The sequence below is a fragment of the Pan paniscus genome, chromosome 11 (genome assembly GCF_029289425.2).
Source record: "Pan paniscus chromosome 11, NHGRI_mPanPan1-v2.0_pri, whole genome shotgun sequence".
Lineage (NCBI taxonomy): Eukaryota > Metazoa > Chordata > Mammalia > Primates > Hominidae > Pan > Pan paniscus.
Genome location: NC_073260.2, coordinates 2,885,588 through 2,909,674, shown reverse-complemented (window position 1 = coordinate 2,909,674; position 24,087 = coordinate 2,885,588). Strand labels below are relative to the sequence as shown.

General features: G+C 57.3%; 3 protein-coding genes across 18 annotated transcripts in view; 1 reads left to right on the top strand and 2 right to left on the bottom strand.

Moving 5' to 3' along the window:
- The window catches only part of SEC16A (SEC16 homolog A, endoplasmic reticulum export factor), a 45,556-nt gene extending 33,469 nt beyond the window's left edge, over positions 1-12,087 (bottom strand). For 3 of the 14 annotated variants that reach the window (XM_055117465.1, XM_063594110.1, XM_055117466.1), the window contains exons 1-2: positions 11,963-12,087; positions 1,577-5,206 (exon numbers count right to left, since the gene is read on the bottom strand). In XM_055117465.1, coding sequence (XP_054973440.1) covers positions 1,577-5,137 — 3,561 coding nt within the window. In that variant the 5' untranslated portion in view covers positions 5,138-5,206; positions 11,963-12,087. Of the gene's footprint in view, positions 1-1,576; positions 5,207-6,514; positions 6,635-10,446; positions 10,610-11,003; positions 11,280-11,962 lie in introns of those variants that run through there. The other 11 variants (XM_034929528.3, XM_034929531.3, XM_034929534.3 and 8 more) reach the window with 8 other exon arrangements.
- LOC100976912 (uncharacterized protein C9orf163) lies at positions 11,724-13,569 on the top strand. Its single transcript, XM_003846194.6, is given in 3 exon segments — positions 11,724-11,982; positions 11,985-12,055; positions 12,057-13,569. Coding segments are annotated over 3 exon segments (624 nt in total). The 5' UTR covers positions 11,724-11,945; the 3' UTR covers positions 12,573-13,569.
- Positions 13,570-18,880: 5,311 nt separating this feature from the next.
- Positions 18,881-24,087, bottom strand: part of NOTCH1 (notch receptor 1) — a 52,456-nt gene continuing 47,249 nt past the window's right edge. For all 3 annotated transcript variants that reach the window (XM_034929539.3, XM_034929540.3, XM_063593857.1), the window contains 3 exons: positions 23,552-23,699; positions 23,339-23,436; positions 18,881-21,997 (listed from right to left, as the gene is read on the bottom strand). In XM_034929539.3, the coding sequence (XP_034785430.1) occupies positions 20,510-21,997; positions 23,339-23,436; positions 23,552-23,699 (1,734 nt within the window). In that variant the 3' untranslated portion in view covers positions 18,881-20,509. The remainder of the gene's footprint in view (positions 21,998-23,338; positions 23,437-23,551; positions 23,700-24,087) is intronic.

The window sequence follows — 24,087 nt, the reverse complement described above, 5'->3', positions numbered from 1 at the left end:
TCTGCTTCCTGATAAGTCCAGTGTGGAGATGCCAAGATTTGAACAACCCCTGTGTCCCGCTTCAGATGCCACCTCAGTTAAGTCAGAGAACCAGGGTCCCAGTGAACAGAGCCCCAGCCAGGAGCAGCCTCTAAAAGCAGACCGTGCTTTATTCTCGGGAGGCTTCAGCCCCATCACCAACCAATTCGTGCCACAGAATTGTTCCCAACGGGGCCCACGTGGACACATGAGGATCTGAAGACATGCAGTGCCCCGGGCACACGCCAGAATTCACGCTTAAGCGCCTCAAAGCCTCAAGGCCTCGACGCTGCCGCTGCCTGGCAGGAAATGTGAAATCACAGCAAAATGGACTCATCCTTGGCCACCCGGACACCACAGCAAGAGGCACGGCGGGAGGAGTGCACTCCTGCGGAGGGAGGTGGCTCGCAGCAGGAGGACCGGACAAAGGACCCGAAGTGAGGCCACGGCTTCCCGTCGCTCTGCACCAGCCCCACCCCAGGGCTCCCAGCAGAGCTGAATGTCCTTGTATGGAAATAAAAAGTGCCTGGGCTCCTTCTGGAACCTACACAGGTCTGAGGGGTCAGGTGTGCACCTGGTCACACGCACACAAACCGTGATGCTCGAGGCCCATGGGGGAGGCCCAGCCCCATTCCCCGGGGCAGTACCCAGCAAGCCACGGCAGCCTTGCTCCTCGGGGCGGGCCCCCTTCTGACTGCAAGGCCTTCCTGTGTGGCCCCAAGTCTGGTTCCAACTGGCCTTACATACCGCAAGACCATGGTTTTCCAACTCCCTATCACACAATCCTTCTACCTGGGGTGACACTGAATCGGTGAACCCAATCGGTGTATGTTGAACTGGGTTAGAGGGTAGGAAAAGCAGATAACGATCAAATGTGTACACAGACACTTTTCGAACGACTGCAGGATTATGCGGAACCTAACTCAAATGTCACTCATGAGCTGGTGTCCCTGTGAAAAAGAGGCACAGAAGAATCTTCTGCACAAGCACAGCCGGTCCCCGAGCCGCTGCCCGCACCACCACGTGCTGAGAGTAGCTTGCGGGACTCCGCCTCGCTTAGCTGATGCGTGTGGCTCATGCTCCAAAACTGACTATTTTCTCTCCATGTTTTTATTCTCCAGGGGCATTTAAAGGACTATGGTTATGCCCAATGCTTCTGACCTAAGCTTCCAGAGGCTCGCCCAGCTTCCCAAGGCATGCAAGACAGAACTTTTCTGCAGACAGCCAGCAGGTGCAGGGGTGACAGGAAATGGAGGGCTCTTTTTGTCACGTAAGCTGGGGAGGCTGGTTCAAATCCTAAGCAAGTATTATAAGTAATTCAAGATGCTAACACGTGGTGTGAACTAAGGGTGGCCTGTGCTTGGGAGGGTAGGTTCTGGAGCCGGGAGCCCTGTCCTCCGGAAGCGTTACTGGAATACTGTTCTCACGCCTGCGGGACTGTGGGTGACCTTGGAACCAAGCGAACAAACACTACTAAGGAATACACCGTGAGTGAAAGAGACTCAACTGGTCAAAGCACGGACAGAAAAGTGGGTTATACATACGACTCGACTCTTACCTGGTAATAGAGGGAGGCTGCGCCAGGCTCCGGTGGGTACGGCAAGGAGTACTGAGGCTGGTAGGCATCGTACAAAGGCCGGTAGTAGTAGTAGGCGGCCAGGTCCGGAGGCGGCGGGCCGGGGGCAAGTGCAGGCACTGGCTGTGGCCACGGCTGCTCTGATGGCACAGCTACCTGGCCGGAGCCACTGGACACCAGCGACACGCTAGAGGACTGAGGAGGCCGAGGGGGCAGCTGCTGAACCGCGTCTACCGGAACCAGACTTGCTGGTGACTGTACTGAGTTCTGGGCCTGTCCCTGTGCGGGCAGACTTTCTGGATTTGACAGCTCCGAAAACGTGGCTTTGGGGGGAGAAGCCTGTTGCTGGGGTGGCACCAGCTCCTGCTGGGCTCTTTCGAGGCCCGGCTGGCCCTGGGCGTCTTTCGTGACCTGCTGATAAAAACGGTCAAGGTTAGGTGCCCCAGGCCCAGATTGTCTGGGATGACTGGCAACACTTTGCTGAGAAGCGAGGCTGTCAGAATGGGACGGGTTGTACATGCTTACAGGATTTTCCAAAGTCCTGCTTAAGGTAAAGTCTAGGGCTCCGTAAGTGTCTTCCTGATGACTGGAATGGTTTGCCTTATTACCATCAGGCACCAGGGTGCCGTGTGCAGGTGGAACTAACACCACACTTGTGCTTCCAGCAGGGCTATTAGCAAATCCGGGAAGAGCACTTCCTGCCTTACGATCCTTTTGACTTTCTGGAACCAAGTTCTCTGGAACTGGCTGGGATGGTGGTCGAACCAGCAAATTAGCAGGCTGATTAGGAACCATTTCGGAAGCACCAGAACCTTGTGGAAAATTACTTTGGGCAACACTGCTAGGCAGAGACAAGCTAAGGACAGAGCTGGTTGGAATCCCAGACAAAGAAGTGTTCTCCCCAGAATCACCACCGAGAGCCCAACTGCTGACTGCAGGTCTATCCCCCACCAAAGCCTCTCTCCAGGACTGATTCTTCTCATGAGAGTTCGGTAAGGACACAGAAAAGTTAATGGGCTGAGCCAGATTATAGCTGTGATCAGGCTGAGCAATCAAGACTGGAGGATTCTGCAGAGACTCAGTGGGCGGTGAGGATAATAAACTTGCATAACCAGAACTCGCCTGGGACTGAAGGGCCTCCTCCTCTCCCATTTTGGGAGGATTCTCAAGGTTCTCAGAAGCACCAATGCCACCTCGGCTCTGCACCGGGGCCGCCGAGCTTGGGTTCCGTGACTGCTGCCCGGACATCGCCTCTTCTGGAGGCTGAACAACTTCAGGTGGCTGAGGTTTTGCACACACATAAAGCGCCGGGGCTGCAGGGGCCAGAAGGACGTTGCCTCCAAAATCTGGCAGCTCACTTTGCGCCCACAGAGTCGTTGCTGGGCTCTCACACTTCACGGGCCCCTGGGCCCTGGCTGAAGGCCTCTTCTCAGGTGCTGGATACACAGTATCCAAGGGCGGTGCCCCTGCGTGCGGAAGCATGTGCACAGCTTCCGTGGTGGAGTTAAGAGGCAGGGGACAGACCTGGGGTGCACAGAGGGTCTCCATGTTGTCTGGCGGCTGCTCCAGGTTGCCAGGGGAAGCATCGGGCAGGGCGGCAGCTGGTCTGCACTGCTTCTGGCGGACACAGGTCTCCCTTACTTCACCAACCACGTTGGCGCGATCTGCCTCAAATGGTTTTACCCCAACTAAGTGAGATTTTACCGGTTCGAAAGAACTATTTGCACTTGTCTGAAATATTCCTGTAGGTTTCGGGGGGCTCGGGGTTGAGGGCTGGGACACGCTGCCACGGTAATTCTGGCTCACAGTGGTCTCGTCCGTTTCACCTCCTACGGGAGAAGAATCGATTTGCTTAAAAAAACTACCTGAAGCTTCATCCTCGGGTTTTCCAACTTCTTGCTGAATGAATGTGCCAACCAGCTCCTGGGGCCTGGCTGAGCCTGAGAGCCTTCCGTGGCTTCTGCTGCTATAGCTGGATGACACGCTGTCAGGGTGCACTGTGTGCAGTGTGGCATCAGGGGCTCCGGTGTGGCACACAGCACCATGCCTGGGCACAGCTGGCCCAGGAAGGGGCCCATATCTGAACTGGTCACTCGGGGAGGAAGGGTCCAAATTGAGGGGCTCACTTGGCAGAACTTCTTGATTCTGAACAAATTCTAAGTTCTCAACATTCTCATACTGCGAGCCACTGGCATCCGGCACCCCTGTGCTCGCTGCGTCACCCCACACATCACCAGCAGCCTCATTGCTGGGGCCTGGGAGAAGGGCCTGGCAGAGGCTGCCTGCCCCCATGTGTGCAGGTGCCGGCGGACGGCCTAGCCCAGGGCTGGAGCAGAAATCGTCAAAGTCCGCTTGACCAGATAAGCCTGCTTTTTCAGATGAGAGATTCTCCTCATTTTCTGTCTCTCCCCCTTGGAAAAACATCGCCAGAGCTCCTGAAGCTCCTGAGTCTGCTTCTAGCGGGGCACAGCCAGACCTGGCCCCGGCCCCCAGTGGGTGGTGCGTACGGTTTTCTGGGCTATCTCCCTGGGCGAGGGGGTTCACAAGAGCAGAGGCGGGCCGATGCTCATTCTTCACTCCTGGATTCTGCCTGAGCTCTGGGCTTGCCCAATGATTCACAATTCTGGGATTTTGCCTGAAGGTATTTTCAGGATCAAAGTTATTGGCCAGGTGGCTTCCACTTTGCAAGTGGCCCACCTCGTCTCTTCCGTCACTGGGCAAGGCTGCTGGGGGAGCCACCAGAGGGCTGTGTTGCTCATGACCAGGGCCCTGATGTAGGGTGGACGGGGTGGGGAAATGAGGAACGCTGGTGGCACAGGGCACCCCGCTGGGAACAGGTCCTTCAGGGCAGGGTGAACGATGTTGCCCTGAGGGCTGTGGGCCTCCCTGCACTGGCCCCCACTGTCCTGGCATCTGCAGACGAGGCTGAGGGAGGGAAGGGGATGCTGCTGGGGTGACCACACCGTCATGTGGGTTTTGCCTGCTCAGGGGTCGGTCGAGCCCAGGCATGTTCCCATGAGGGTGGCCCCCATGAGACGTTTCAGGATCCACTCCTGGAATGTAGTGAGGCAGATATGGCAGAGTCTGAACTTCAGGCTCTGAACTGGGACCGACCTCTGCACTCCTGTTCATCTCAGGCCCAGGAGGTGCTGAAGGTGTCAATGCACCAGAAAACGGACTGGCGTCTGCTCTGGGCTGTGTCAGAGGTCCAGGCAGGGGCTCACAGGGTCCCTGAGAGCTATCTCTGGCATGTGTGTGAGGCACAAGCAAACCGGGGTGCTGAGAAAACCCTGCGGGGGCTGGGCCCTGCAAGACAGGTGGACTGCTTTTGGACGAACTGCCCAGTGGTGTACTTTGGAGCGCCTGTCTACTAAAAGCAAATGGATCCGTGACCGGCTGCAACGGGCAAGTTGTCGGAGCCACTGCTGCATTATTATTAGCCCGTCTCCTGTAAGGGCTGCTAGCCCAGAACACGCTCCGAGGATTCCCGGCTGGAGGTGGCCCAGCCATGCCAGACGGGACCGCCTGGGGCGGCGGCTGCATGACTGAACCCTTGCACAAGTCAATGCTGCTTACAGAAGGAAGCAGGATATAGCTGTTCCTTAATTGGAGCTGGAAAAGAAAAAGAGAAAATCAGCATAAAATCCATATATTCAAAGTCCTAGCTGCAATCAGGAAAACTAAGGAAAAAGAGAAACATTGAACATGATTTTATGTCACTTAAATCCCAAGGACTCTCTCTCCCCTACACCCCACCCCAGCAGAGAACACCTGTCCCTGAGGAACTGTTCTGGGGGGCAGGGGACAGAGTGAGAACCCTGGATGGCCTGGCTGCGAGCTGATGGAGTATGTCTAGATGGCCACTCCCTCCCCTGGGATCCTCTACTCACAGGGCCCATTGCCGCCGCAGACCTGCACCACAACAACAGTGGCAGTGCGGAACCTGACCACTGCTGTGATATGCTACCAGACCCACAGATACTCAACGTTTTCCTGTAAACCATCCCTAGATCCAGGAAGAGCCAACTCTTCTATTAAGAAAGAAAAACTGGCCAGATATGGTGGCTTACGCCTGTACTCCCAACACTTTAAGAGGCCAAGGCGGGAGGACCACTTGAGCCCAGGAATTCGAGGCCAGCCTGAGCAACAGTGGGATCTCGTTTCTACAAAAAATACAAAAATCAGCCAGGCGTGGTGGTGCACACCTATAGTCCCAACTACTCAGGAGGCTGAGGCAGGAGGATTGCGTCAGCCTGGGAGGTCGAGGCTGTCATGAGCTATGACAGCACCACTACCCTTCAGCCTGGGTGACACAGTGAGTCCCTAGCTCAAAAAAAAAAAAAGGAAAACTTTATATCATACTTTCCATACATGTTAATTTTAAATTTCAAAAGGGATACAAAAGTTTAAAATTCATTCTTCCATTTTCTTTGATGAAAGAGCATTATGAAGTATAGTTATAAAAGCTGCAAAATAGGCTGGGTGCAGTGGCTCATGCCTGTAATCCCAGCACTTTGGGAGGTCAAGGTGGAAGGACTGCCAGAGCCCAGGAGGTCGAGACCAGCCTGGGCAACATAGCAAGACCTTGTCTCTACAAAAGAAGAAAGTTAGCCAGACATGGTGGCACACACCTGTAGTCCCAGGGACTCAGGGGGTTAAGGAGGGAAGATCACTTGTGTCCATGAGTTCGAGGCTGCAGTGAGCTATGATTATACCACCGCAGTCCAGCCTGGGCAACAGAGCAAGACGGTCTCTATTTTAAAAAAAATAAATAAATAAAAAGTGACACAATCATTTTTTTAAAAAGCACTGCAAAATAAACATATTCATCTAAATGCCTTTTATCACACCTCTTCATAGGTCTCAGTTTTTGTACTGTGACTGGCTTAAGGTCTGAAAGGACCACCAGCAAGACGTTACCTTTGAACTGGAGCCGTAACTGTGCCTGGAATGGAAACTCCCAGGAAACTTAAAGCAGCTTTACAAGGCACAGACTGGATTCCGACATTTTCAACAACAGGCAGAATTGCCAAGAAACCTCTTATAGAAAACAAAGGGGCAAAAACCTCCATCAGTTTTTAAATAAAACATAGTAGATACAAACTTGAATACTTAACCTGGCCTCTTAAGGCAAAAATTCAAGGACTGTATCTTTAGGAAATTTCTTTTCTTTCTATCAGTCTTTCTTCTTGTCAGCACCACCCTCATGAACAAACAGATAAGTTTAGCCAATCAAAGGAAAAATTAAACCAAAGGGGAGGACTCTGGAGTTGAATCCACACATTTTTTTTTTTTGAGACGGAGTCTCGCTCTGTCGCCCAGACTAGGGTGCAGTGGTGCGATCTCGGCTCACTGCAAGCTCCGCCTCCCAGGTTCATGCCATTCTCCTGCCTCAGCCTCCTGAGCAGCTGGGACTACAGGCACCTGCCACCACGCCAGGCTAATTTTTTGTCTTTTCAGTAGAGATGGGGTTTCACCATGTTAGCCAGGATGGTCTTGATCTCCTGACCTCGTGATCCACCCGCCTCGGCCTCCCAAAGTGCTGGGATTACAGGCGTGAGCCACCGTGCCTGGCCAATCCACACATCTTTGCAGATGTATATTATTTTGGTCTCTTGGAAATCTTTCTGATATTCAGATAAAAGAAGAAAACATTGGCCAGGTGCAGTGGCTCACACCTGTAAGCCGAGCACTTTGGGAGGTAGGAGGACCACTTGAGTTCGGCAGTTTGAGACCAGCCTGGGCAACACACAGCGATACCCCATCACCAAAAAAAAAATGCCGGTCGTGGTGGTGCATGCCTGTAGTCCCAACTACTCGGGAGGCTGAGGTGGGAAGATCGCTTGAGCCAGGGAGGTTGACGTTGCAGTGAGCCTTGTTCAAGCCACGACACTCCAGCCTGGGCGACAGAGTGAAACTGTCTCAAAAAAAAGAGAAGAAAACACTGATCAATGTATTTTAAGTCAAGCTATTTACTAGGAACAGCAGCAAAGGCTTCATTGAGGTTTTAGGCTCTCATCTGAAAACAAACAATGTTCAGAGCTCTATTTTATATGGACTGAAAGGAGAACAGGCAGAGCATCTTCCTCTGATCTGTGCACTGGCATTATCTTCCACTGGGTCCTACCAGCTGCACAGCCACAGCAGACACAGCGACACCTGCAACCAGGGCCAGAACACGCAAACTTCCAAGCACCTCCTGAAACTCTGCTGCCAGAACTGGGGTCCTACCTCATCTCTCAAGAAAATGGCCTTCCCCGGGAAGATCCTTATCGTCCTCAAAAGCTTTTGTTTGCTTTAAACACAGAGCACGGGCCTAGAGGTTTATTCCTTGGCTGCTGCTGTGAGAGCAAAACTGAGCGTCCAGGTGAGTGGCTCGAGGCAGCCACTTCTCTTTCTGCAATGTATTTTTGTCTATAAATGAGAGAATCGATGTGATTATTTTTTCCTAAAAACCCCGGGTTTAATCTTATGAGATTCTACTCACAGTGGATTCTGGGATGTCCTAATCCCACCTGCTGTTTAACAGGGGTGGCCGGGCACGGTGGCTCACACCTGTAATCCCAGCACTTTGGGAGGCCAAGGTGGGCAGATCACGAGGTCAGAAGATAGAGACCATCCTGGCTAACACGGTGAAACCCGTCTCTACTAAAATACAAAAAATTAGCTGGGCGTGGTGGCGGGCGCCTGTAATCCCAGCTACTCGGGAGGCTGAGGCAGGAGAATGGCTAAACCTGGGAGGCGGAGCTTGCAGTGAGCCGAGATCGCGCCACTGCACTCCAGCCTGGGCAGAGCGAGACTCAGTCTCAAAAAAAAAAAAAAAATTATTCCGCAGCTCTCCTAGACTAAGAGCTTTTTTATAGCAAACATTATCACTTACAAGGAGCATTCCAACCTTCATGCTCCCTAATTGAGAGCTTTTTAGCAACATGCCACTTTCATTTGGAACAATCTTGTGACTTGAACTGATTTTTTTGATCTTTTTCTCTACTCACCAGGAGAAAAACAATGCAACTGCCTATCACCTATGTTACCACTACAGGGAATTTTATTCTTTTTTTTTTTTTTTTGAGACGGAGTCTTGCTCTTTCACCCAGGCTGGAGTGCAGTGGCGCGATCTCGGCTCACTGCAGGCTCCGCCCCCCGGGGTTCACGTCCATTCTCCTGCCTCAGCCTCCAGCGTAGCTGGGATTACAGGCGCCCGCCACCTCGCCCGGCTAATTTTTTTTGTATTTTCAGTAGAGACGTGGTTTCACCGTGTTAGCCAGGATGGTCTCGATCTCCTGACCTCGTGATCCGCCCGCCTCCGCCTCCCAAAGTGCTGGGATTACAGGCATGAGCCACAGCGCCCGGCCCAGGGAATTTTATTCTGTAACCTCAAGTCATCTAATTCTTTTATTGTTCCAAAGAGGCCAGCTGATCTTGAAGATGCAGTATTCATAAACCTAGCTAGTCAGTTAAACTGCCGTAACCATGTGGATACCTAAGCAAAACTCTTTTTAGTATAGTTCTGGCTACAGAACTGAGGCATTTAAAACGCATGCACACCCCTCTCCTCTTGCTGCCACTGGCTTCATATTTTAAGTGAGGAAAACAATAGTGTGCCAGGAAGCCCCTGAGTTTACCTACTGCCTACAGTCTCCCTCACGGTGGCTGCTAGTGACGCCCTGTCAGACTATGGGATGCTTGACACAAAGACATGATCAACTCCAACTCTTCTAAGTTAGAATCGCAACCACATACAGTTAGATGTTGAAGAGGAAGCCAGCGACAGAGGAGGCCAGCAGCCTAACACTGATGAAAATGACGAAGACCCTGGTATTCATGAAAGATGCTTACAGAAGAAGAAAATCCATTAACATTTACCCACTACCATGACCTCTTGCTGGGTTTGGCAAACAAAGAAAAAGAAAAAGAAAAAAAAAAGTGCCCACTGCCTCAAAGAAAACTTTCAGTACAATTTTGAGACTCACTGTAGTAACCACTATTAACAGTAAACGAGGAACAAGGAACAAGAAAGACACGCTATTTTGCCTCTTGTCTGCAAGATACCAGCACCGGAACCCTAAGAAAGGGGATGAGGAAAAAACGCAGGGAGGCTGCATTGTGCTGAAACTTGCAAAAGTATCACTTCTAGGAAGAACCGTCTGCGGTTCCGTTTGCTTCGTATTGCCACATGGGGGATGGGAAATACCTCTTTGGTTAACATCGGCATCATACATGTAAAACAAAATCTTAATATACAATCCACACCCAACTTACAAGCCATTTTAAAGTGTTCTTAAGCGGCAAAAACTGACTTTAAATGGCTCTGATGTTTCTGAAGGCTCTACTGTAACACTTCCATCACAAAGGGGCGAGCCGGATCACACACACTCCTCTAACCCTCGGCCTCTGTTGCAACACCCTGATCGCCCAATCAAGAAATTACAAACAAACAACTCTGCTCTTTGGTTCAAATGTAAATGTCTCTTCACCAGCATCGCTAAGGAAGCCTTCTAGCCGGTGAGGACAAGACACGCTCATTTGAAAAGTTAAGAGTCTTACGAGGGGTGCCTGGGGGTCCAGCCTCCCGCCCCGGGAACCGGCGTCACCGCAGCCCAGCCGGGTCCACGTCAGTCCCTAGAGTCCCACGGCGGCCCGCGCCGCGTCCGGCCTTCCGCTCTGGCCCGCGGGCCCGGACGTCTGTCCCCTCTACCGGCCCCGGCGGGACCCGAGATGCACCGCCCGCTCGGGGCTGGGCCCAGCCGCCTCCTCTCCTCCGCGCCCCGACCTCCACGGCCTGGCTCCGCCGGCCGGCCTCCGCCTTCCTCCTCCCGCGCTCGCCCCCTCACCCGCGCTCGCCCCCTCACCCGCGCGGCTGAGACCGATCCCTCAGGAGCCGCGGGCGAAAGCCCACCCGACGCTGGCGACGAGCACAGACACCTCAGCCGCCGCAGCCATCTTGGCACATCCGGCTCCGGTCTCCGCGGCCGCCGCGCCGCCGACGTGTCCGGCTTACGACATCAGCGCGCGCCCCGCCCCTCGCCTCGTCGGCCCAGACGCATTCTCTTTCAGCCCTTCACAGCCCATCCCTCGGCCCCGCCCCTCGCCGGCGTCCGTCCTCCCCGCCTCATCCCTCTGTCCCGCCCCCTCTGCCCCCGCCCCTCGCCGGCGTCCGTTCTTCCCCGCCTCATTCTTTCGTCCCGCCCCCCGCCCGTCTTTCCACCCCTTATCCTGTGGTTCCCGCTCCCCTTGGCCCGCCCCTCTTCCGTCGTTCCTCTCATTCTTTCGTCCCGCCCCCTTAGCCCCGCCCGTCGCCCGTCTTTCTCCGCCTCATCCTGTCGTTCCCGCCCCCTTGGCCCCGCCCCTCGGCCGTCCTTCCCCGACCGTGGCCCCGCCCCCCGCCGGCGTCCGTCTGCCGCCTCACCGCTTGGCCCCGCCCCTCGCCACCTGCCCGGCCAGGCGCGCCGGGGCCGCCCCGGTACGTCGCCCTGGTTACGCTGGCTCTTTCTCCCAGTCTTTTTTCGTTTTAAGATGTGAGAAGAGATGGGATTCTTCAATCAAGGCCACAAGCGGGAAATCAGTCTGCAGGACCGATGCCAGCAGGCTCACGCACCGAGAACCGCTACTCCGCCCAGCTGAGAAGCGCGGGGCCCTGACGCGGGCGCGCTCGCATTCTTCCGTTGGGCTGGGAGGCTGGAGGGCAGGCGGCGGCGGCCGCGCATGCGCCGGGAGCGGCCGGAGCTGCGGGACGCGGAGGGCCGACTGCGCCTGCGCGTTGGTTGCCTGGTTACGGCGTGGCCGCGGGCCCCGAGCGGCGCCGGAAGTTGGTCGATGGCTGCCGCCAGTCCCTGGCCAGCGACCTGGGGTTTCCCCGAGGCATCCTCTACTGTCCCTTCGCTCTGCACAGAGGCCCGGGCAGGGAGGGGCGGCCCGGCCACCGCGCGGAGCCGGGTCTCCGCCGACTCGCAAGGGGGACGCGCGGGCTCCTCGTCCCCAAGCTCCGCCCTGCGCCTTTGCTGCGCCGGGCCCTCCCAGGCCCACCCTGGCCCCGGCCCCGGCCCCGCTGTCCTCCCGGGGAGGCGCGGCCTACTCGGTTCGTCCCCTCGGCCGCCAGCCCCACAGGGGCGCTGGGGTCCCAGCCTTGGCTGAGTGCACGTCGGTGGCGAGTGGGCCTGGGCGCTCGGGCGGCCAGAGCGACCCAGCGGAGGGGTGAGGCGGGTAGGCGCTCCTGCGCCTGCCACGGCCAGGCCAGGCAGCATCCACGCTCTCCCGCGGAAGATCGCAGGGAACAGGTGGGCACTATCCTTTGTGCCCTCATTTTCCGGAGGAGCCGAGGGAGGCTGAGCGGTTGAGGAAGCGGCCAGCCATGCCGGGCCCACTCACCTGCACACCTGCCTGGCGAGGGAGGGAAGAGCCGCGGCCTTCCTCTGCTGCTCCTTCCAGAGGGCAGGCGCCGTGGTGGGGGTGCCCGCCCGATGGGGTGCCCGCCCGATGGCATCGCGGGAGGCTGAGCTCCCAGCAGCGGCTGAGGTCCTCCCTGGGTGGGAGCCACCCTTGTCCCCAGCTGGGCCGGCGGCTGGTGAGGGAGGGGGTGATATCCGTGCCACGCCAGCAGGGCCGCAGGCGGTGCAGGGAGAGCTTCAGTCCGGCTGACGTGGCACCAGGGCCACTCTGCTCAGCTAACATTTGCCTTTCAGGAGTCAGATTCCTGACCTGTTTGAACAGAGTTAGGGAGCACGTGGTAGGGCCCAGCCCCAGCCCCGCTGCCCCCATCTGCTTCTTCCCAGTGGTCGAGGCGCTCTGCACCCTCCGCGGAAGGAGGTGTCATTGTTTGCTCTTTCCAAAGAGGGGGATGCAGAGGTGGATGCTGCCTCTCAGGCGTGGGGCTCGCCTTTTGCCGCTCGCGAGTTCAAAGAACCCAAGAGCCAGGAGCCCAGGGCTCGACCCTCTAGGGTCCTCCGAAACCCTGTGGTCCCACCGGGGTGGGCACTAAGCTATGGGAAAGACCATAGCTGCAGAAACCAACCCTGCCCTAGGCATAAAATGCAAGGTCTCTGGACCCCAGGGCAGGGATGTTAGAAAGCGGCTTCTGTTGGCTCCTAGGGGTGTGAATCACCACGTCACCTGTAGGGGGCCCGGCTGTCTTTCTTCCCCCTCTTCTCCCTAATCCTGAGTGCACAGAGACAGCTCTCAGCAGTTTGTAGCCTGGTGTGGAGTAGAGGGTTCCTGCACCCTACACCCGAGCCCATCCAGCCTCTGGGCCATAGACCCTTCCATTGAAGGCCCAGCCTGCCCCTGAGACGCTGTGTGCCCTTTTTCAACTTCCTTAGTCTCTGAGCATCAGGTCTTCATCTCTAAGATAGAGCAAGATGAGCACCTAAACGTTTCAGGGCTGAAATGGGGTTGCCAGGACAACAAGCATGGCAGGGGCCAATGGGGACATCAGGTGACTGGCTGCGAGCCAGCAGAGGCCTCCACCCAGTGCTGGGAGGTGTCCCGCCGGTGGTGGCCATCACTATTCCTGGTGGGGCTTTGTTGCTTTTGCCTGCAGCATCCGCTGGTTTCTCCATTCTCCCAGTCTCTGCCCCTGCTCACACCTGGAGGCTGGACACAAGTGTCACCACTTCCCTGAACCCCCCTAGGTGGGCTGGAATCAGCACCTGGTGCAAAGCTCTGTGACCACTGCTGTACGGCATTATGCAGAGCACACAGGACAGGCTGGTGCACCTCCAGGCTGTGCCACGAAACCCGCTGCCTTTGCGTCACCACAGCCTTGGTCACAGCGTGTCCTTGGTGCCTCCGACGGGTCAGCTCCTCCCATTAGCCATGCTGTCCAGCACGGGGGCCGCTGGTGCTTGCTGTGAGACTGAGCTGGGCTCTAAGTGTAAACTACATGGTAGGTTGTGAAGGATGCAAATATCGGATCGATCATTTTTTATTGCATATTAAAGTGACAATATCTTGGATGTATCAGATTAAACAAAATACTATTAAATTTTATTTCACCTGTTTCTTTTGTTTTTGACATAGCTGCTGGGAAATGTAAAACTCCACATGGGGCTGGTGTTACATTTCCACTGGACAGTGTTGGTCTAGAAGGCAGGCACTCAGCACCCCTAGCCTGTGCTTATAGCCTCCTATGATAGGGGCCTGAAATGCCAGAGGCTGACGGGTGGACCTGGCTCTTTGCTGACAACTGGCGGGCCAGTGGTGGTCCTCCAGGGAGCCCCCAGCAGAGCAGCAGTCTCAGTGAACGCAGGACGGCCCCTCACTGTGAGCTTCTGCTCCTCTTTCCTACCTGGTGTAAAATAGCAGTGGCGAGTATGTCTGGGTGCTTGTGGAGGTTTACTGGGCAGGCCTGCTCCCTGCCGGACACTGTCCTCAGCCCCTGACACAGACCCTTAGTCCTGGACGCTGAAGCTGGAGGCTTGGCCTGGAGAGAGGAAGGGGCAGTCTCTGTGAGACAGGGTTAGCTGGGTGGTCCAGGCAAAAAAACATATGAAGGCCTCCGAGGTGGAGAGAACTGACACGGAGCACTTCCTGGAGGAGGAGGGAATAGGGCCGGGAAGCTGGAATCAGGGGAGAGGAAGCAGATCTGGAGGCAGGGTCCGTAGAGTTTGTTCTGTGGCATTTGTTCATCAGGCCACTGCAGGGGTTCCCTGTCAGCATGCCACCAGGCTGGCCAGAGGGTGGGCCAGGCTTCCTCTTCTTACCCTCATAGAGGAGACGAAGTCACCTCTGTGAGGGGAAAGCCAGACCCCCAGGGCCATGGTGGGCAGTGTGGAGGGAGCCTCAGGCCCACTCACTTCCATGTACAAGGCCTGCCAAGCACACAGCACAGGGTCCGCAAACATGCTCACCACGCTGCCACCCCCTTCCTGTGTTCTACTCACCTCTGAGCCCCACCCTAACCTGGAGTGCTCGCCCGGTGTGCTCGCCAGGGTTGTGCAGCAAGACAGCACTGTCCGCTTTCTAGGCCTTCCCAGGGCTGACATGAGGCTGAAGATGCATCCCCGCCCTGGCAGATGTGCCCTTGCTCTCGGCTGCTGGGGAATGGGTCCCACAGCGCCTCCTCCCAGCACAGGCAAAGGCATCTCCTTTTGGGCGCCCACCTGGCTAGCAGAGCACAGGTAAGATGGCTCCAGCAATGGTGGGCTAACTACTGTGTGTCCAGCTGTACTGCAAGCTTCCAGAAGCCAGAGACCCTCAGCCACCACCCAGGTGTTCAGCCTTGGGCAAGCTACCTGGCCTTTCCAAGCCTCTGCCTCCTCCCCTGTAAAAGAAGGTGACAGCCTTGCCCTTTCCCGGCCTCCTGCAAGGACTCCCTGGACCTGACCTCACAGGGTGGCAAGCGTATCCTCCACACTAGGCCTCCCCGGAGGCACAGGGCACATTGACGGCACTGCCAGCAGCCTCGTTACTGCAGGAGCATCATGCTCCTCATCTCCAGCATCTTCAAGCATGTTGGGCACATAGCAGGTCTCAGAGAACATTTTTCTGGAATCATTGAGCCAAGTACTTACCATATAAGGTGCTAAAAAGCACTAGGAATGAAGCAGAAAGCTCAAGGCTGATGTCGATGTCACAGTAACCTGGGACTGCAGGCCCCCAGGGCCACAGGAGGAACTGCTGGCTGTCCTTGAGCTGAGGCAGGGCCTTGGTAAGCCTACGAGTCCTCTATCCCCAAACCATGCACAGATGTCTGCTGAGTCCCTGCTGTACCCCAGGCACTGCTAGGAGCTGGGCTGTGGCCATGAGACAGACAAGCCCAGACTCTGCCTCCAGGGAACGTGGATGCTGGCTGGCCACAGAGGTGCCCATACAGAGGGCACCGTGCAGTGTCTGCTGGGGACAGGCAGGAGGAGAAGGAGCATTTCTGGCTGAAGTGAACAGTCCACATGAGGCTTCTGCGGGGTGAGCGGCCAGTGGGCATAGGCTAGTGTGGACTCTGTAGGCCTTGCTAAGAGACTCACAGGTGGTGTCTGGAAGTATAGGAAGCTTCCAGAGGCTTTTCAGCCAGGAGCGATGCAACCAGTTTGGGCCCCAAAGGCTCTCCAGGTTAGGGTTCGAGCTAGGGACTAGGGAGAGCCAGGGCCCAGGAGGCAGCCTTGGGTGGCCTAGGAGAAAGAGGCGCTGAACCCAGGAGAGTCCCCAAGAACCCGGGAGAGTCCCCGAGGGCACAACCCCAGCACAGCACGGGGTTCACACACAGCAGGCAGGAGACAGTCCTGAGCATTGAGTGATGATTTAAGTGGTGGACATGGACTTGGTGGCCTGGGGACTGTGGATAGGGAAGAGAAAAGGGCCCGGGTGGAGCTGGGAAGAGCTCCAGTATTCGATGCCAGGCCGGTCATGGCATTAACTCCTGGCAAAGTATCTGATGCCAGGCTGGCCATGGTATTGACTCCTGGCAAAGTGGCCCAACAACCCCCTTCTCCCCTCTGAGCAGCCGTCTCCCTGTCTGAAAAGTCACCAGGCTGGATGGCATCAACTCTACAGGCCTTCCTGCTCCTCTGAGGGCAGGTGACTCCTCGTGGTTTGACACAGACCGGGAATCACATAGCCCTGGCTCAGTGAATGGGTGAGCTTGGCTAAGTCGCCTAACCTCTTTGAGCCCCAGCTTCCTCATGTGTAAAACAGGATAATAGCAGTGTCACGGGGGATGGCCCTGGGCGTGGGGTGAGGGCCATTTCTGCCCTGTGGTCACTCGGGAGGACCTGTGGGGCGCTGGCAGAGCAGTGCCACCAGGGGGAGGCAGAGAGCTGCCTCTGAGTCGGCCAAAGTAACAGGTGCACGCTTGCCAGGTGAGGTTGCTCCCATCTGTCGTCTCAGCATTTTGGGAGGCCAAAGTGGGAGGAGGTGAGACTCACAGAACCTAAAATTAACCACTTTAAAGTGTACGAGTTAGGCCAGGTGCAGTGGCTCACGCCTGTAACCTCAGCACTTTAAGAGGCCGAGGCGGGTGGATCACTTGAGATCAGGAGTTTGAAACCAGCCTGGCCAACATGGTGAAACCCAATCTCTACTGAAAATACACAAAAATTAGCCGGGTGTGGTGGTAGGGGCCTGTAATCCCAGTTACTTTGGAGGCTGAGGCAGGAGAATCACTTGAACACAGAGGCGGAGGTTGCAGTGAGCCAAGATCACGCCACCACATTCCAGCCTGGGTGACAGAACGAGACTCCGTCTCAAAAAAAAAAAAAAAAAAAAGTGTCCGCGTTATTGGCATTTAGTGCATTCGAAGGGCTGTGCACGCACCACCTCTCCCTGGGCCCAGAACATTTGCGTCACTCCAAAGTAAAACCCCAGGCCATCTTCATCCACATCCCTACAAAGGACATGAACTCATCATTTTTTATGGCTGCATAGTATTCCATGGTATATATGTGCCACATTTTCTTAATCTAGTCTATCATTGTTGGACATTTGGGTTGGTTCCAAGTCTTTGCTATTGTGAACAGTGCCACAATAAACTAAAACTTAAAGTATAAAAACAAAACAAAACAAAAAAAACCCCAGGCCGTTTAGCAGCCACTCCCCTTTCCTCCTCCCCCCGGCTCTGGGAACCATCAATCTACTTTCTGTCTCCATGGGTTCGGTGACCACAGGCACCCCATAGAAATGGAGTCACTGCACCTGCAGCCCTTTGCGGCCGGCACCCTTCACTGAGCACCGTGCTTCCAAGGCTTGTCCACATGGTGGGTGTCAGCGCCTCCTTTTCTACGGTGGAATCATATTCCCTCGTGCGCATTCGTCAGGGTTCTTCCGGCAAGCGGAGCCCATAAGACATGCCACTGGAGAGGTTATTGCAGGGAATTGGCCACACGACCTCGAGGCCTGCAGTTCCCAGGGTCTGCAGTTGCAGGCAGGAGGCCTGATGGCGTTGCGAGTCCGAAGGCCGGTGGGCTCCAGGCCCAGGAAGAGCCCACGTTTTCAGTCCAAGTCTGAAGGCAGGAAAAGACCAATGTCCAGTGCAAGCGGTCGGGTGGGAGGACCCCTGGCACTCGGCCTATTGTTCTCCCCGGGCCTCAGCGGACCGCACGGGGCCCACCCACACTGGGGAGGGCGGACTGCCTTACCCGGGCTGTGGATGCAAATGTGAACCTCATCCAGAACACCTCAGAGACACACTCCGTTTGGCGAAATGGCCCGGCCAAGCTGACACTAAGGTTCACCGTCACAGCAGACGGTTTTGCTGACCCGTCATTGGCAGTGGACGCTCAGGCTGTCTGTGGCTGTACTGAGTGATGCCGGGACAGCAAGTGGCCACGTGCGTTTGTTTGAGTCCCTGTTTTCACTTCTTTCGGGCAGACCCCCAGGAGTGGAATTTCAGGGTGCTGGGAGTTTTATGGGCAGGACTCCGGCTGGGTCACCCCCTTTGAAGACAAGAGTCAGGCCACTCACTGCAGTTCCACAGTGGCCCCTCCTGGTCCTGGTGCCCAGCGCTGGCTGGCAGACGCAGCCCCCAGCCATAGTGGAGGCCTCGGGCTCACATCCCTCCTTGGAGAGACTGGGCCCAGGGCAGGCAGTGCTTTGCAATCCAAAGAGGGATCTCAGACTCCCCACCGCTCTGGTTTGAAGCCACTGGCCTGCCCTGAAGGTCTGGGGCTGGGCAGAGGCCCAGGCAGTGGGGAGAGAAGGGGCCCACCCTTGTGTGAGGCTGGCAGCTCTATTCAGGGGCAGGGCCCCAGGACCAGGCCGCCTCTGCCTCGCTCAGCCAGTTCCTTAGGATCACAGAACTTTCCAGACTCTGCCATGACCCATGCTGCCCTGCTCAGAGGCTTCGACAGCTCCCTTTGCCCTCCTATAGGGGCCAGAGTCCTCCCTGTGGTCTCCAGCCCGTAGAGGGGTCATGCCACTGCCTCAAGGCCCTCCCTATGCAGCCCCCTGCCTGCTGCAGAGCTCCCTGAGGGGCTGTCCCCAGGATGGCTGGGTGGGACCTTCATCCCTCCGAGGCTGAGAGGAGAAGAGCCCCGAGCTGCCAGGAGGGCCAGACTCATGCATGGTGTCCTGGGAGCCGTGTCACCCCAGGCACGAGCCCCACCTCCCATAGGGCTGCAACCCCCTTGCTGCTGTGTGTCCATCTCCCTACAAAGGGCCTGGACCAGGCGGGCTGCAGACACCATGGAGTCCCTGGAGGCAGCATGGTCCCTGCACCCCCGTGGGCCGGGACTAGGCAGCCTCACCATCACTCTCCCAGCAGAAGGGGCCCTCGACTCCTGGCTCCCTCAGAGCATAGCAGCCCTGCCTCCCTCCCAGAAAGGGAGCCAAAGGCCAGAGCAGAGGGGAGTGGAAGCCGGATCACCATCAGTATCATTTTTATTGCAAATCAGTTAACAAAAAAGATGAAAAAAATACATCATCTACAGTTCCTCATGTAGATCACTTTTAAAGTCTTTTTCTGTAAACTACACTCTATTTTATAAAACACAGTAAAAATCAACATCTTGGGACGCATCTGGTCATGCCCCCTGGGGATGGCACCACGCGGCCCCCGTAGAGCCGGGGGAGGCTGCCCTGAGGAGTGCAGGCGGCACGGCAGCGGAGCGTCCCCAGTGCATGGGCGGCTAAGGCTCCCCGAGCTGAGCCAAGTCTGACGTCCCTCACTGGCATGACACACAACAGACTCATTCATTAAGATTTTTTAAACAAAATCCACCTTTAAAAACATATTTACAGACATTTTTTCTGCCATAGGCTATACTTGGTATTGCAAAAATCTGCTCCTCCCAAACTAGGAGGGGTGGCCCAAGGGCAGCCCCTGCCTCCCTCCAGCCCCTGCCCGACCGCATGCCCCCTGCCAGGGCTGCGGGGACAGGACCAAAGGACGCAGCCCACGGCGTTGCACAGCTCAATGTGCCCGGCTCTGGCAAGTCTCCTACAAAACACGGGAGCCCACGGGGGGTCGGGTCCCGCGAGCTGGGCCCCAGGCTGTGTTGCTGGAGCATCTTCTTCGGAACCTGGGGGATGCTGTGCAAGCTGAGGTGCTGGGGCCGCCACCGGGGTCAGCCCAGGCAGTGTCTTTCCCCAGAAAAGGGTAGGATGCCTCCGTGTGTGACCCAGGCAAGTGCCACAGTCCACACATCTCATGTTTGACATGCACGATGCCTACATTTCAAGAACGGGCAGGGGGCCGGGGTGGTTCTGGAGGGACCAAGAACTTGTATAACCAACGAACAACTACGTAATACTGAACCTGAAACAAAGATTCATGATTGGTACCATGGGTGCACTCTTGGCATACACACTCCGAGAACACATTTTCACAAGCATGCTTGCAAGAAACCATCTAAAACACATCGCAACATCTAACCCATTATGCTTTCACTTGTTTCCTATTTCAGATGCAAATTAATCCACGTGCGGAAGGTGAGCCAGCTTTGCCTCCGTTTGCCTCTGGATGCAGCTTCTCCTAACAGGCAGGTGATGCTGGTGGAGCGGCCGGGCTGGCTTGGGGTTGGGTGGGCGTCGGGGAAAGGGCGCGGCCTGGACGCCCCAGGAGCTTTTTGGACTATGCTCGTTCAACTTCCCTTCTCCAACATCATTTCTTTTTGGATTTTGAAAAAAGGAATCAATAAATAAATGGCATTTATAAATCATGAATCTTTGTTTATATTTTATAAACACAGAAGAATCTTTTCATCCTACGTAGGAAAATCCTGGCTCTCAGAACTTGCTTGTTTTCTCAGAATAGATAAAAGTTTCTACCTGGGGCCAGATAAAACAGTACATATAAATAAAAAGGCAGTGTTTCTGTGTAAAATAAAAGTACATAAATAAATACTAAAAAAAATTAAAATCCTTGTTCTTATTTTGTATAAAAACATGTGTTTTAAAAAAGGCTCCTCTGGTCGGCCCTGGCATCCACAGAGCGCACACAGACGCCCGAAGGCTTGGGAAAGGAAGCCGGGGTCTCGTGGGGCGCACCGTTTACTTGAAGGCCTCCGGAATGCGGGCGATCTGGGACTGCATGCTGGTGGGAGGGCTGGAGACGCCCTCGGACCAGTCGGAGACGTTGGAATGCGGGGACGAGCTGGACCACTGGTCAGGGGACTCAGGGGACGGAGTGAGGAAGGGGTGCTCAGGCACCTGTAGCTGGTGGCTGGGGGTGTTGTCCACAGGCGAGGAGTAGCTGTGCTGCGAGGGGGGCGTCAGGAACTGGGCTGCGGTCACGGGTGGGACCAGTGAGGATGGCAGCGACGTGGGCAGGGCGGGGCCCTCCTGGGGCAGAATAGTGTGCACCGCCAGGCTGCTGGGGCCCAGTGGCTGCACGTCTGCCTGGCTCGGCTCTCCACTCAGGAAGCTCCGGCCCAGGTGGCCGCTGGCTGCTGAGCTCACGCCAAGGTGCGGCTGTGGTGGTGGTGGTGGCGGCTGCAGGCTTTGCTGCTGCTGGATGTTCGCTGGCTGCAGGTTCTGCTGCTGCATCTGTAAGTTTTGTGGCTGCACCTGCTGGGTCTGCACCAGGTGAGGCTGGGTGGCCAGCCGGGTGCTGGGCAGGCCCTGGTAGCTCATCATCTGGGACAGGGCGCTGGCAGCAAGGCTACTGTGCAGCGGGCCTACCATGCCATGCTGCAGGGAGGGGGCCTGTGTGCTCAGGGGGCCTGGTGCCACACTCCCCCGCAGAGGGTTGTATTGATTCGGCACCATGCCGCTCTGCAGCCGGGACAGCCACTCGCATTGACCATTCAAACTGGTGGACCCGCCCACAGTGAAATTCAGGGCCCCTCCGCTGCTGGAGCCCAGGACGGTGCTGGTGCCAGAGGCCACAGGCAGGTGGGAAAGACGAGGTGGGCCAGTCTCAAAGGCCAGCCGGCCGCCCCCACCCAGCGCCGCCATCTCGGGCTTGGCCGCCACGTTCAGGTGCCCGATGCCCAGGTGGGTGTCGGGCATACCAGGCAGGTGGTTGAGGGGCACGGACGGAGACTGCTGGAACGGGGAGGGCAGCAGTGGCGGCGAGGCCACGTCTGACAGGTAGCCGTGGGGTGACTCCAGGGAGTCCACGGGCGAGAGCATGCCGGAGCTGTCCAGCAGGCAGCCCTTGCCGTCCTGGGACTTCTTCCTCCGTGCCTTGAGGTCCTTGGCCTCCTTGCTTCCACAGGCCAGGCCTTTGCTGCTGGGCTTGCGGACCTTCTTGCCCTGCACGCCGGGCTTGAGGCTGCCCAGGTAGCCGTTGGGCGAGCAGAGCGGGGGCGACAGGGTGGGCGTGCCCCCCAGCGGGGCTCCGTGCAGCTGCGGGCTGCGCACCAGGTTGTACTCGTCCAGCAGCCTCACGATGTCGTGATGCATGCGCTCCTGTGCGATGTCGCGCGGCAGGCGGTCCATGTGATCCGTGATGTCCCGGTTGGCAAAGTGGTCCAGCAGCACCTTGGCGGTCTCGTAGCTGCCCTCCCGGGCGGCCAGAAACAGGGGTGTCTCCTCCTGGGGGATGAGGGCGGGGGCCGGTGAGGGGGGCCAGGCCAGGCGTGGGGACCCTCCCCAAGGCTCCATCACCAGAGGAAGCAGCAGTACAACCTCCTCCGTGGGGTGGGGGCAGGCAGGCTGCTCCTCAGGACCCCGCCCCAGCGTCCTGCAACCACCTAGCCTGACTCTTGTTAAATGTTAAGGCTTTGATACATCTTCTGAAACCCACCCAGAGGGGGGATCTGTGCAGTCCTCTACCCTAGATCAGCGGGGCTCCACCTCTATGGGGGGGTCACAGACCCCACTGAAAATCTAACCAACTGCAGGCCCTCTTCCCTGCCCCCAATAAGGCACAAAAGGAAATTCCTGGAGCGGTTCAGAGGCACCGGCGAGGGCACCAGGGAGGGAGCTCATCATCTGGACGGCCACCAAGCCACCCTGGTGGCCACCAAGCTCCTTCCTGGGGTCTCCTCTGTGTGGTGGACACGTCACAGGTCTGGGTGAGGCTGCTGTGTGGGAGTGGGAAGGGGCTTCCCAGGCCTTGATGCCCTCTGGGGCCCAGTCTCTGTGGGGCCATGCTGCCACGGACTGGGGAGCGCCTGGGCCAACATGCCCCGGTGCCCAGGCTCGCTGTGTGCCCTCACCCAGGAGGGAGAGACGCCTTAGCCTGACATGCCAAGGGGGCAGCAGGAGTTGGGGGCGGGGGTGGGGGTTCTGGCGGCAGGGAGGTGGGGGTGTCTGCACCTGTGCCCTGAGCACCCAGGGGAACCCAACAGCAGCTGCAGGGCCAGGAGCTGCAGGGCCAGGATGAGGGCTGGGGGTGGCTCCCCTTGGATAAAGTCCTGAGACTTCTTCCTCCGAGCCTTGAGGTCCTTGGCCTTGGTGAATACACCAAGAGGCCCTGCCCCGCAGGGAGCTGCCGCCACGCGTGTTCTGGCTCAATCTGCATCACCTGCGTCACCACATTCCCATCCCCATCCCCGCCTGGTGACAGCTGGGGACAGAAGGTGAGGTCCAGGTGACGGTGACACAGCAGTGGCAGCAGCAGCATTCCCCACGCCAGGCTGTGTGCCCCGCCATGACTGCCACCCAGGAGGGTAGGGCTGGGTCTGAGGGGCGAGCCGCCGTGTCCTGACAGCTGGACCTGCACTTGGAAGGGCTCCATAAACAGGGGCTGAAGGAGGGCAGGAGCACTAACGAGGTGCCCAGCATCATGCGGGTGGGGCCCACATGCGGGCCCAGCGACCCTCGAGACCCTGTGGGTCAGGCCCTTGTGTCCCTGCGCCCCGTGGGTTTGGCCCTCACTTCTCTGTGGATTCCGCCCTCACGTCTCCCCTGGCATCCCAGGCTCGCGCTCACCCTGTTGTTCTGCATGTCTTTGTTAGCCCCGTTCTTCAGGAGCACAACTGCGGCATCCACATTGTTCACGGCGGCGGCCCAGTGCAGGGCGGACTTGCCTGCATGAAAGAAGCAGATGGGGTAGGTTGGAGACCAGCTGGAGGCAACCCAGTCCCACCCGTCCCTGTGGCGGTCCCGCCCCACGACAGAGCAGCCCTGCCCCCGTGGGCTCACCCAGGTCATCTACGGCATTGACGTCGGCGTGTGAGTTGATGAGGTCCTCCAGCATGCCCTCCACGGCCAGGCGGGCAGCCAGGATCAGTGGCGTCGTGCCATCATGCATGCGGGCATCCAGGTCTGTGGCTCGGTTCCGGATCAGGATCTGGGCAACAGGGAGAGGCTCAGGCGGGTGCTGGGCAGACGTACACCGATGCCTCCTGCCCAGAACGAATGCCTGGACGGGAAGCCCCACTGTCTTCCGGACACAGACGAGACCCTCGTGAGATCGGCACGGCCGGGCGAGACGAAACGCCATGGGGCTGCCCCTGAGGAGGGGCCCGGGTGGGGGCAGGGGCTGTGCTGCCCACAGACAGGCCCCTTGGTGACAGTGGGATCCATCGTGACCACGTGTGGCCTCATTTAATCCTCACTGTGGTCCTAGCTGCCATGACCACCTACAAAACAGAGAGGTCAAGTCCCTGCCCCCAACGGCGGTTACAGCTGGCACTCAGGAAGCCAGGCTCACGGCCCTACAGCCGTCTCAGAACCGC